This window comes from Sorghum bicolor, chromosome 4 (genome assembly GCF_000003195.3).
Source record: "Sorghum bicolor cultivar BTx623 chromosome 4, Sorghum_bicolor_NCBIv3, whole genome shotgun sequence".
Classification (NCBI taxonomy): Eukaryota; Viridiplantae; Streptophyta; class Magnoliopsida; order Poales; family Poaceae; genus Sorghum; species Sorghum bicolor.
Genome location: NC_012873.2, coordinates 19,710,348 through 19,722,274, shown reverse-complemented (window position 1 = coordinate 19,722,274; position 11,927 = coordinate 19,710,348). Strand labels below are relative to the sequence as shown.

Here is an 11,927-nt window from a genome sequence, read left to right as displayed (position 1 = left end):
CACTGTGATCTCCGCGCATCCTGACCCAACCATGCCCCTCCTTTTCCTTCCTGATGTAGTTTAATGCCCCCTCGCCCACCGCCTTTTCATGGCATGCAACAGAGCTTTGTGATCCTACCCTCTTCTTCCTTGTTGTCCCTATAAAAGCCACCCAGAGCTTCATAGAAGAGCACCACAACCACTTTGCCCCTCCCTGAGCCCTCTCCCTCTCTCCATCGGCTACATTTGCCATGGCCGCCACCATGGCCAAGCACAGCTTGACCTCGTTGATCTCCCCTTACACACCACCTTTCTCCACCTTGTTTCCTTCTTTGGCACTGCAAGGACACTAAGTGTAATACAAACCCCTCAAAGGCACCAAGTTGCACCTACATCGCCATTCTCGAGCTCCATTGCAAGTCTCCATGGTTGTCGAGCCCCGCTGCTCTCCGTAGACCTGCCACCCCGGCTTGCCCAATCGACAAAGAACAACACTACCGACTTTGTCATGGACTCCTCCCCTTTCTTGCCACTCATCGGAGCACCATCCTAGCTACCCAAAGCCAACGACGACGCTACCTTCGGGTGTTCCATCCTAGCCTGTAACGCCCTGATGGATGCAGTCACTCCCTTAGCCATCAGTTCCAAGATGAATGGCTAGGATCGTCTGTTGATCTCAGTCAACCAAGTCAACTCCTTGCACCAAGTTAGCACCTCCAACCAGTCCTAGGCTGCCACATCATCAGTCCATGTCCATCTCAGCAAGTGAAGACCCTAGTCAATAGACTTCTTGCGTTCTTGTCCCTAAGTTAACCGGAATTATTTACTATTATATGAGTCTACACAATCTCTTTTGATCGAGCCTCTGAAAGCTATGTTTAATCCTGGTTTTGGCCCTGGCAGAAAATGAAATGAGCTTGTTTTGTTTAAAAATGTGTTTATTTGTTTCATTTTATTTAAAATGGTTAATAATGTTAGAAAAAATTCTGAAATAATAACATAAGATGGAGCTTGGTTAAAGTTTTTGAGAAGTGCTAGGCGTGTATACCCTAGTCAACCATCCCTATGGTATTTGGAGGCTTCAATTGAAGATTAATGTTAAGTTTCTAATATTCTGGTAAATATCTTGTCTCTATGTAACATTGTTGTTTATTATATACTTCATCTCAAATTATAAGATGTTTGACTTTTTGATCTCAAGTTTGACCACTCATCTTATTTAAAAAAAATTTGTACAAACATAGTCTTAAGTCATTCTTGAAGAACTTTTTATTAATAAACCAAGCCATGATAAAAGAAGTGATAATTTGCACAAATTTTTGAAAAAGATGAATGGTCAAAGTTGATGTCAAAAAAGTCAAACGTCTTATAATTTGTAATGAATTGAGTAATAAATTGTCTCTTGATAATATTGTAATTTGTTGTCTTATCTGTGTGATTGATATGTGGACACATATAAGATATTAAACTTGATTTTATTCTTAGGCTATCCTCAACGGAGGACCTAGTTTCCAATACATGCGTATTTTAGAAATAGTGCAGAAGAGTTTCATCCCTATGAAACTCCCTCTACTCCTATAAATATCTTATCACCTCTCTCTTCATTAATATAATGTCATATCAACATATTTAATATTTATAAAATTCTGATAAAACATCATTGAGACTAGCCTTCAAATCAGTTGTGACAGCTATATTATTATTTAATAATTATTAGATGATGCTATGATCAAATGTGGTGGACCAAATTCGTATAGCCTCATAATTGTCAATTTTTTTTCTTTCCAACAGAAGTACTCCCTCTGTCTCTTATTATATGTCATCAGAGGCTCAGCCCATTTATCAATGAGGAAGGCAAAAGACCATGACCCCTCGTAAATACACTATGCAGTTGGATAGACATACCATCAATGCTACTCACTGTATCATTTTTTATAATAAATAAATTAACACTGACATCACCTTTTTCACAGTTAAACATGCAATACAGATAATAATGTATTTGTCGGCTCTCTGGTGCGGTACAAAGACACAACTAAAGTCTAATGGGTTAATAAGCAACGACAAATATTTTAAGACACGCTACTGTCACCCTGACAACCCATAATATGGGACGGAGGAAGTACAATCAATTAAGTTTGCACACGGCACAGGCAAATTTGGTCGCCACATAGGTGGAATCTGTAAGCCCAGGTAAAAAGTTCCGCAGTTCCGCTCCTGCTGCATCGGTGGAAGCTGGGGCACGCTGAACACGGCATGGACGCAGGAGGTCCGCGCCCTTCCTCCGGCCGCTCCGCGAGGCAAAGCGCGCTGATTCGACCCCAACGTGATTCTTGCACGCCGCTGCGCCGATTCCAGCCGGCTTGAGGGGTGAGGAATCTGACAGGTGGGGTGGGGCGGCAAACTTCTTTGACCCTTTGAGCTTCTCCTCGTTTTTTCCCATTCATCAAAACCCTACCTCACTCACTCCAGTTACTCCCATCGTTTCCTCTTCGCATAACTCCTCCGCCTCTTCGTTTTCTCCTCTCGCATCAACACCGCACCGGCACCGCCTTCTCAGTCCTCACATTGCAGAAACTTTCTTTACTCTCAGTTCCAAAGAAACCAATTTCCTCTCCCTGCGTTTGGGATAGCAGTCGTTTCCGTGTTCTGAGCGAGAGCCGCGGCGGCGGAAGCAGCTTCTCACGCAGGTGACTATGATCTTCCTCTCTTTTTTTTTTCCTTTTTTGTCGACTTCCTTTTTCTCCTGCTGGGAATTTGAAGTCGATCGAAGCGAAAATATTTGTTTCTTTGATCCTCCTCAGCGGGGTTTTCTTACCTTCGTTCGATTACTGTGCGTGGAATTTTTGTTCTCGCTGCGCTCTGTGTTTGGGGTTTTCGTCCCTCTTCCTGCAATAGATAGCTCTTGTGTCGCGAATATGATCGAAGCGAATTTTTTTTGGTTTTTTTTATCTTGCTCGGCGGGGTTTCCTTACCTTCATTCGATTACGGTGTGTGGAATTTTTGTTCTCGCTGCGCTCTGTTTTTGGGGTTTTCCCCCTCTTCCTGCAATGGATAGCTCTTGTCTCAGAATTCAGAAATATTTATGATTGAAACGAAAATATTTGTTTTTTTAATCCTGCTTTGCGGGGTATCCTTACATTCCTTCGATTGTGGTGCGTGGAATTCTTGTTCCGGCTGCCTCTGTTTTGGAGATTTTCGCCCCTCTTCCTGCAAGGATAGCTCATGTTTTGGAAATATTTGTCATTGAAGCGAAAATATTTCTTTTTTATACTGCTCGGCGGGGTTTCCATATTGCCTTGTTGGTTTGGCTGATATGTACTGTTTGTTTGCTGCTGATTTATCGTGAGAGAAAAACACTGCTGAATGCTGCTTGGAATTCTTGCTGTCGCTGCGCTCTGTTTTGGAGCTTTTCGCCCCTCTTCCTGGAATGGATAGGTCTTGTGTCGAAATATTTGTGCTAGAAGAGAAAATATTTGTTTTTTATTTTGCTCCGCAGGGTTTCCTTACCTTCGTTCGATTACTGTGCGTGGAATTGTTGTTCTTACAGCGCTCTATTCTTACTCCTCAGGTTTTGCTGTGGGATGGCAAATGCAAGCAATGTGTACAGGTTTCAGGTCTTGCTGCCAAGTGGCTTGAGCAGTATGCTCACGTTCCATAACCCTGGTTATGAAATATCTGTTTCTGATCTCTTGCTTAAGGTTAAGGGGGAGTTGGGCAATACACAATGGGATGTCAATGGCAAAGTTTATCTAACAGACTTGCTTGACCGAATAATAACAGACAAAATCAAGTTGAGCAACTTTGACACCAAGAGTGTCAATATATTAAAACTCCATGTAAGCCCATAGCCTTTTTTTTTGTTATAACAATGTGTTATGTTTTGATTAATGAGATGGCTCGGCATACTATCGCACACTTTATTTGATAATATATCTGTTTGTTTTACCAGGATGGAAAAGGAGGATCAGCCAGTATATATGAGGTGAGTTATTTATGCAATGCTATTCTGCACTTTAAACTTGATTTACCTATTCTTCATACAAAGTACTGATCAGTATAAACTTCTTTAAGAAATAATGCACACATCTGATCATGCTAAGATACAATTTCTGCATAATCATATCGTCGAGATCCCAAGATCCGTTTTTCTTTTTCAATAAGGCTCAAGATTCTTGTGTTCGTGTTGTGTCACAAATATTCATTATTCAGTTGAGTAGATCAAGCTGTAGCATAGATAATCCATATAATATTTCTTTTGAAAAGTTGTTGCATTGTCTGCAGAATATGTGGGACCTTACCCCTCAGACTGATCTGCTTGAGGAGCTTCCAGCAGAATATAGCACTGAGAGTGCTCTTGCTGATCTTACTGTTAGTTTTCTTATTAGAATCCTATATATTCTGATTTTTGGCTCTTTCTGATGGTGTCCCTTCCATTTGCCTTTCTTATTCCTTTCCCTTACCACAGGATAATGCACTACAAGCTTTGTGGTCAAATGGCCATGGAGAAAGAAAGCTGATCAAGTTAGTACCCATGCATTTGTATATTACCATATTAGGGTCTAAAAGAATAAACCATTGTTTCCTTTATCTCTATCTATATCCTCTTGTAGTTATTAAGCTGCTTTTAGCATGTAATGCTAAAAGAAAAGGCTAATTGATACACCAGCACCACCATCTTAATACAGTTAGAAAGGATGAGTTGAACAGTTAGAAAGAATGAGTTGAACATTATAAAAGCTACTACTGCTGGTAGAAGTAGTGTGCAAGGTTCTCTTACTGTGTTAGGTTAACAGATAAAAAAGTGTTGCTGTGCTGCACTTTGTTTTTAGCTTGTTTTGTTTTTCCATTGAGTACTCAACATGAAGGGAGTGAGTTGAATGTTAGTTTTAATGTTATCCTCAAGTAAAGTTAATAGGGCATGATGCTCTTTGCTGTCAGTGTTTATGGGTAAAGTTTTGTGACTTTACATTATTCAGAGTTTTGTCCTCAAGTTTACATACAGTTACACTACGCATTTTCTCCACCTTGTTTGTGAACTTTATTACTTGCTCTGCAGTGCTATTATTTATTTTCTTGAGCATACATGTCTTTTGGACTGCAGACTTGGTATTGTTACTGAAATTTGAACCTTATTGTAGGATAACTCTTGACAAAGAAAAGATCGTGATTTTTGACACTGGTAGGGGCATGGATGGTTCAGATGGGAACTCTATCTCTAAATGGTAACTTGGGTAGCTCAATCACCATATAATTTGATTGGTATTTTTTCATTTTGTGAACCATGGTGGGAGTTCTAGGGTGGTGTAGTAAGTGTCATTGAATAATATTGGGATACAAGCTCAGACTTCTTAGTAAACGCTCCAATTTTGGATTGGATATCTAGATTACACACTTCTATGATTTTTTCTGCCCAATTGACACGAATAATAGCTAATATACATGAGCACTTCACTCCTTTTCCTTTATTTGCTTCTCAACAGATCTAGATTACACACTTCTGTGATTTTTTCTGCCCAATTGACATGAATAATAGCTAATATACATGAGCGTCACTCCTTTTCCTTTATTTGATTCTCAACAGATCTATGTTTGTTGGAAGTATCCTTGAGAAGAAAAAGATTTTCGTCCATGTTATGGACATTTTTGTAGCATTCTTCCAAGTTCCAATACATGAAATATATGAACCTCACTAGTACTTGCATTTATGTTTATTCATACATTCTCACATATTGTGCAGGGGGACAATGGGTTCTTCAAACCATAGAGTATTTCGGCGAAAAGGTATTGGCCAGAAAGCGCCATACTTAGTGGTGAGAACACTTCACTGATGGCACATTGATTTATTTCAGTTGCATTGCATTGTATATGAAAAAATAAGGCTATTATTGTTTGGATAGCATCCTGGCAGTGCAAATGTGCAGATTTGAAGGTGACCAAATTGGTGGACAGTAGACTTACATCCACATTTGGTTGTTTGGGTTAGGGTTCTGGAAATCGGAATAGGAACAAAACCAGATACTGGCAACCTCACTGTAGAAAGCAGAATGAGGTTGGAGGAATCACCGCACTCCCATTGTGGGGGTTATAGCCTTCTGTTGTACCATCCCTGTACATGGCAATATATATGAAAGGCACCCCCACAATGGCAGTGGTCTCCAATTTCATTCTATTTTCTACATGGTATCAAGATCCCAGGACTAGGTCCCCTCGCCAACCCCAAAGCCTAGCGCCCCCCCCCCCCCCCCCCTTGAGCATGCCCCTCCTCCCTCTTGCCGCCACTGCCAACTATCCTAATACTCACCCCTAGACTATGTTTGAGGCTCTTCTAGAGTTGTAGCATTGATCATATTTTCTTGTTTCTCTGCTAGTGTGAACTCAATTAAAAATCCTTCGTGGTGGCAGTTGATTTGGTGGTGGGTGGTTGTGCCACTAGTGTGTTTGAGGGAGGATACGGTGCTTGGGCAGTGGGTGTTGACACCCCTATAGCTAGCAAACTGAGTCCAAACATGATGCATAATGGGCCGTGAGCTGTGAGAGATACATGGATGAGGAATGCGGACATGGATTTTCATGTGGACACCAGATGGGCATGTTGTTGCCATGTTAGGCAAAACCATGGTGGATTAGCATGATACGCGATGGTTTGGAAATGTGGTTGCCTTTTGGACTTGGTCAGTTGGGCAACAGTTGAAGGTTGAGCATTGAACTTGGTAAAATTGGTGCATGTATGGTACAAACGCTGCTAGTGTGATAAAATATATACTCACATATTAGACGCAAGGGTTAATAGTGTGTTTGTGGGTTAATAGTGTGTTTGTGGCACGTGCGTTATGTGTGGTGGAACTGTTTAAGATGATTTTGGCGACTATAAGACAGACATTATCACGAAGTAGGTGCTCCACAATGTCGATCACCTAAGCCACTAGCGATAGAGCCTCATCACAGAGAATCTGGTGTCACTTCTCGTGAATATAGTTAGCGTCTTCTGTTCTTGAACTTTAATCGTCTATCTAATCATGCCAAGGTAGTTTTTTCACATGAGGATGATTGCTGGTTTACAACATAAATCTTGTTTACTAGTATTAGTTCATAAGCTTGTAGGACTGGAACCATGGTGTTTCTCTGTTTTTGCAGCAAGTACTTTGTTCTTGGCCGATATTATGACTGTATAAGTTTGTATTTGCACTGAATGGTGATCAACAGTTTGTTGTCAGATGCTGGAGTGATAGAATAGGGTATTGATAGGATTGTGGACTTGTGGTCATGGTTTATCGTATGAATATTGCTACTCAATTTTATCAACAAGTAGGCCAGATGGAAATAATATATCTTCTCTGTCCAAAATAGAAGGTTGGAAATTTATAGTGCGAATGTGATAATCTTTTGTAGATTGCAACCATTCTACTATTGTTCAGGTTTTATTTGGGATGTTCATTCTGGTTGGATTATTGTTAATTCTAGCACCTAACTGATGAGTATGTATTTTGCTATATTAGCAATGTTTGGACCTTATATGCATCAATTTACTAAGTTGTACCTATTTGACTGATTTACAAGTTGTTTGACCAGTTGCACCCACCTGTCAAGTTGTTGTATGGTGGATGCAATTTACTCTTTAAATATATCCAAATTATGTCCTGTAGGGAAAAAGAATATTGGTAGTCCAACCTTTTTTAAACAGGGTATAATATACTTGTTCTCTACATTTCATATTATTTGGCTGTTGAAAGATGGATGCATTGCAGTCCTTGTTGATCCTGTTTAGCATTACATATTTCATGGCAACGGCTTGAGTTAAAGAAATTGCTTGGCTCCGTATTTTACAATTTCCTTTTTAATATGCCTTTTCATATGTAAATATACTTAAATCTTTTTAATTTTTGTAGATAAAACTTAATGAATATTTTATAACTTGAAAAAAATGTGATACAGTTAAAGAATCCAATGTGTAGGCTGCTCATGTATTAATTAAACCAGTTATCCTCGTACCTACACCAGGCTTTTAGATCCCCTGATATTTCTTATATTGATGCCTTTTGTATTTTTATATGTTGTTCCTTTTTCTGTCGTATTAATTGCTCATGTTGGGTTTCATCTCTAGTGTAACCAGCTTGCTTGGACTAAATGGCTTTGTTACTGTTGTACTTATGTATTGATTTTGTTACATATTTGCAGCCCTTCTTTGGCATGTTTGGTTATGGTGGAACTATTGCCTCAATGCATCTTGGAAGGTATGCATTTGTCACATAATCTTAGATAGTTTTTCTTTTATGCTTCATGAGCTTGTTCTGTTTCTTCTCTGCAACAGAATTGCTATAGTTTCCTCTAAAACCAAGGAATCAAAAAAAGTGTTTACCTTGCACCTTTCAAAGGAAGCCTTGCTGAAAAACCCATCGTCTAAGAATTCCGAGCACACTTGGAAGGTTTCTGTCTCTCTCCAATTTTTACTTTTTTGCTATTGTACTTGCTGTAAGTTGCAAAGTAGATTAGATCGGTACCCTCTGGATTGCAGACTGCTGGTGGACTTAGGGATCCATCTAAAGAGGAGATCTTGTTGTCACCACATCAAAGTTTTACCCAGGTGAACTACTTTCTGAATTTCTGGTGTCCTCAAACAGTGTCATGCATTGAATATGTTCTCAAAAGAAATTGTTGCGATAATTCAGTCTTAAATAGGAAATTCCAATACCAATTTTCTAAGATATATGTGCTCACTTAATATTTCATGGAGAAGTGTCCTTTCTCTGTGACATTCATCTTCTAGTGAACTCGTTAATTGATATATATTGTGATATACAATATTTAAACACCGTCATGACTGGTTGGTAAAGTATTTTAGAGCGTGTGTGTTGTGTGTGTGTGTGTGATCCTATGATTGTCTCACGCCCTCCTATGTAGTAGAAATGAGTGAACCTTCCCCTACTGTTAGAATACTTTGATATTAATTATTTAAACACTGTCATGACTGGTTGGTAAAGTATTTTACTCAATAGTGTACTAGTCATATATACTTCTCCAAGTGTCTGTTTTGCAACCCGTTTTCACCATTGTGTTCTATATATCAAGTTTCAAGAAATTGTTAGAATGTCTGATTTCCATCATTGGGCTAACCCTAATCAGGGTGGCCATATAGTTAGGGATACATGGGCCTCATAGGCCTAGCCTCATGGGCCTAATACTCATATACTCTAACATCCCCCCGCAGTCTGAACTACCGTCGCAGCGGAGTTTGCAGACTGGACACGAAAGAAAAGAGGTACAACACACGAGCCCCCCACAGACACAACTAGCCACTGGTGATGTTGAGGCTGGAGCGGAACTCGGTGAAGGTCGAGGACGGGAGACCCTTGGTGAAGATGTCGGCGAACTGGGAGGTGGTCGGGACGTGGAGGACCCGAACATCGCCGACAGCGACCCGGTCCCGGACGAAGTGTAGATCGATCTCCACATGCTTGGTCCTCTGGTGCTGCACAGGGTTGGTGGAGAGGTACACCGCACTGACGTTGTCACAGTAGACCAACGCACTCCGGGAGAGAGGGCTGTGGAGCTCGGCGAGGAGCTGCCGGAGCCAGGAAGCCTCAGCCAGGCCGTTGGCGACAGCACGGTACTCCGCCTCGGCACTGGAGCGGGAGACGACCGGCTGGCGCTTGGACGACCAAGACACCAGGTTGCCGCCTAAGAAGATGGCGTAGCCGGAGGTGGAGCGGCGGGTGTCCGGGCACCCGGCCCAGTCGGCGTCGGTGTAGACGACGAGCTCGGTGGAAGACGACCGTCGGTGAAGGAGAAGACCAAAGTCGACTGTGCCGCGGAGGTACCGTAGGATCCGTTTGAGAGCGGTGAGGTGTGGCTCCCTGGGATCATGCATATGGAGGCAGATCTGCTGAACTGCATACGTGATATCTGGCCAGGTGAAGGTGAGGTACTGAAGTGCCCCGGCAAGACTCCGATATGCAGTGGGATCTGTCACTGGTATACCCTCAGCCTCCGAGATCTTGCCCTGGGTGTCAACTGGAGTGGAGCAGGGCTTGCAGTCAGTCATCCCAGCTCTCTCCAAGATGTCAAGAGTGTACTGCCGCTGGTGAAGGAGTAATCCAGCAGGGTGAGGCTCTACAGTGACCCCGAGGAAGTGATGTAGTGCACCCAGATCCTTCATAGCAAACTCCTGCTGAAGAGAGGCGATGATCCGCCGAAGGAGTGACTCAGTGGAGGCTGTGAGGACAATGTCATCAACATATAGCAGCAGATATGCAGTCTCAGCCCCATAGTGATAGATGAACAAAGAGGTATCTGACTTGGCCTCCACGAACCCCAGAGTCAGGAGAAAAGCAGCAAATCGATGGTTCCACGCCCGGGGGGCCTGCTTGAGGCCGTAGAGAGACTTCTTGAGCCGACACACCATGTCGGGACAAGAGTCAACAAACCCCGCCGGCTGACTGCAGTAGACTGTCTCAGTAAGAACGCCATGTAGGAAGGCATTCTTGACATCCAGCTGATGCACGGGCCACCCGCGCGTGAGAGCCAGCGAGAGCACCGTGCGGACGGTGGCCGGCTTCACCACCGGGCTGAAGGTCTCGTCGTAGTCGACACCGGGCCGCTGAGTGAAGCCCCGGAGAACCCAGCGAGCCTTGTACCGCTCAAGGGTGCCGTCAGCCCGGCGTTTATTGGGTCCAGATCCACTTGCCGGTGACGATGTTGGAGCCCGGCGGTCGTGGCACCAGATCCCATGTCTGGTTGGCGAGGAGGGCCGCGTACTCCTCTTCCATCGCGCGGCGCCAGTGAGGGTCCAGCAAGGCCTCGCGGACGGAAGAGGGTACCGGTGAGACCTGCAAGTCCCCGGGCATCGCCGCAAGAGCCCGGGGCTGCAGGGTCCCAGCCGCGTGTCGCGTCACCATCGGGTGAACATGACGCGGGTGTCGGTGAAGGAGCGGAGGGTGGTACACTGGCGTCACGGCACGAGTAGCTGGGTGCCGCGGTGGCGGGGTCGGTGTCGCCGGCGGTGAAGACATCGCCGGTGGCGCAGGTGACCCCGGCGAAGAGGGGGCCACCGGCGCCAGCGGCGCCAGCCGGGCACGTCGCTGGTAGACGCGCACCGGCTGGGCGAAGCGTACCGGTGGGGCCGGTGTCGAAGGTGCCGACCCGGGACCCGCGTCAGGCGCAGGGGCCGGGCCGGAAGGTGACCCCTCGGGACCCGGGAAGGGTAGAGGCCCCGAGGTGTCACGGGCGACAGGCGACGTAGAAGTACCTGCAGGAAACACCGTCACAGGTGGCTCGACCACCGGGTCAGTAGGAAACACAGAGGAGAGGTCAAGCTCCGAGGTGGAAGCAGGAGTGGTAGTGGTGGAAAAGGGAAAGATCGACTCATCGAACACCACATGGCGAGATATGAGGACTCGACGAGAGGTAAGGTCGTAGCATCGGTACCCCTTGTGATCCGTGGAGTACCCAAGGAAGACACAGAGAGTCGAACGGGGTGCCAGCTTGTGAGGAGCGCTGGCGGTGGTGTTTGGGTAACACGCACACCCAAAGACTCGAAGGTGATCATAGCGAGGAGGGGTACTAAAGAGAGCATGGTGTGGTGTGGGAGCTGGACAAGCAGCGGAAGGAAGGCGGTTAAGGAGGTAAGTGGAGTTGTGCAAGCTCTCGGCCCAGAAGCGAGCAGGAAGAGAGGCCTGGAGCAGGAGAGTGCGCAGGGTGTCGTTGGTGGTGCGAATCATGCGCTCAGCCTTGCCGTTTTGGGAGGAGGTATACGGGCAAGACATGCGCAAATGGACACCGAGAGAGTAAGAAGGCGCGGGAGGTGGAGTTGTCGAACTCCCGACCATTGTCACACTGGACAGCCTTGACAGTGAGGCCAAACTGTGTGGACACTCAAGCGAAAAAGTGGACAAGCGCGGGGAAAGCATCAGACTTTGCACGTAAAGAAAAAGTCCAGGAATAATGAGAAT

General features: G+C 44.5%; 1 protein-coding gene across 2 annotated transcripts in view; it reads left to right on the top strand.

Annotated features, from left to right (window-relative positions):
• Positions 2,370–11,927, top strand: part of LOC8081647 — a 52,763-nt gene continuing 43,205 nt past the window's right edge. Inside the window, exons 1-10 of one of the 2 annotated variants that reach the window (XM_002453693.2) lie at positions 2,370–2,669; positions 3,551–3,818; positions 3,932–3,964; positions 4,264–4,350; positions 4,448–4,503; positions 5,121–5,204; positions 5,720–5,792; positions 8,158–8,213; positions 8,291–8,405; positions 8,495–8,563. In XM_002453693.2, the coding sequence (XP_002453738.2) occupies positions 3,564–3,818; positions 3,932–3,964; positions 4,264–4,350; positions 4,448–4,503; positions 5,121–5,204; positions 5,720–5,792; positions 8,158–8,213; positions 8,291–8,405; positions 8,495–8,563 (828 nt within the window). In that variant the 5' untranslated portion in view covers positions 2,370–2,669; positions 3,551–3,563. The remainder of the gene's footprint in view (positions 2,670–3,550; positions 3,819–3,931; positions 3,965–4,263; positions 4,351–4,447; positions 4,504–5,120; positions 5,205–5,719; positions 5,793–8,157; positions 8,214–8,290; positions 8,406–8,494; positions 8,564–11,927) is intronic. The other variant, XM_021459756.1, reaches the window with a different exon arrangement.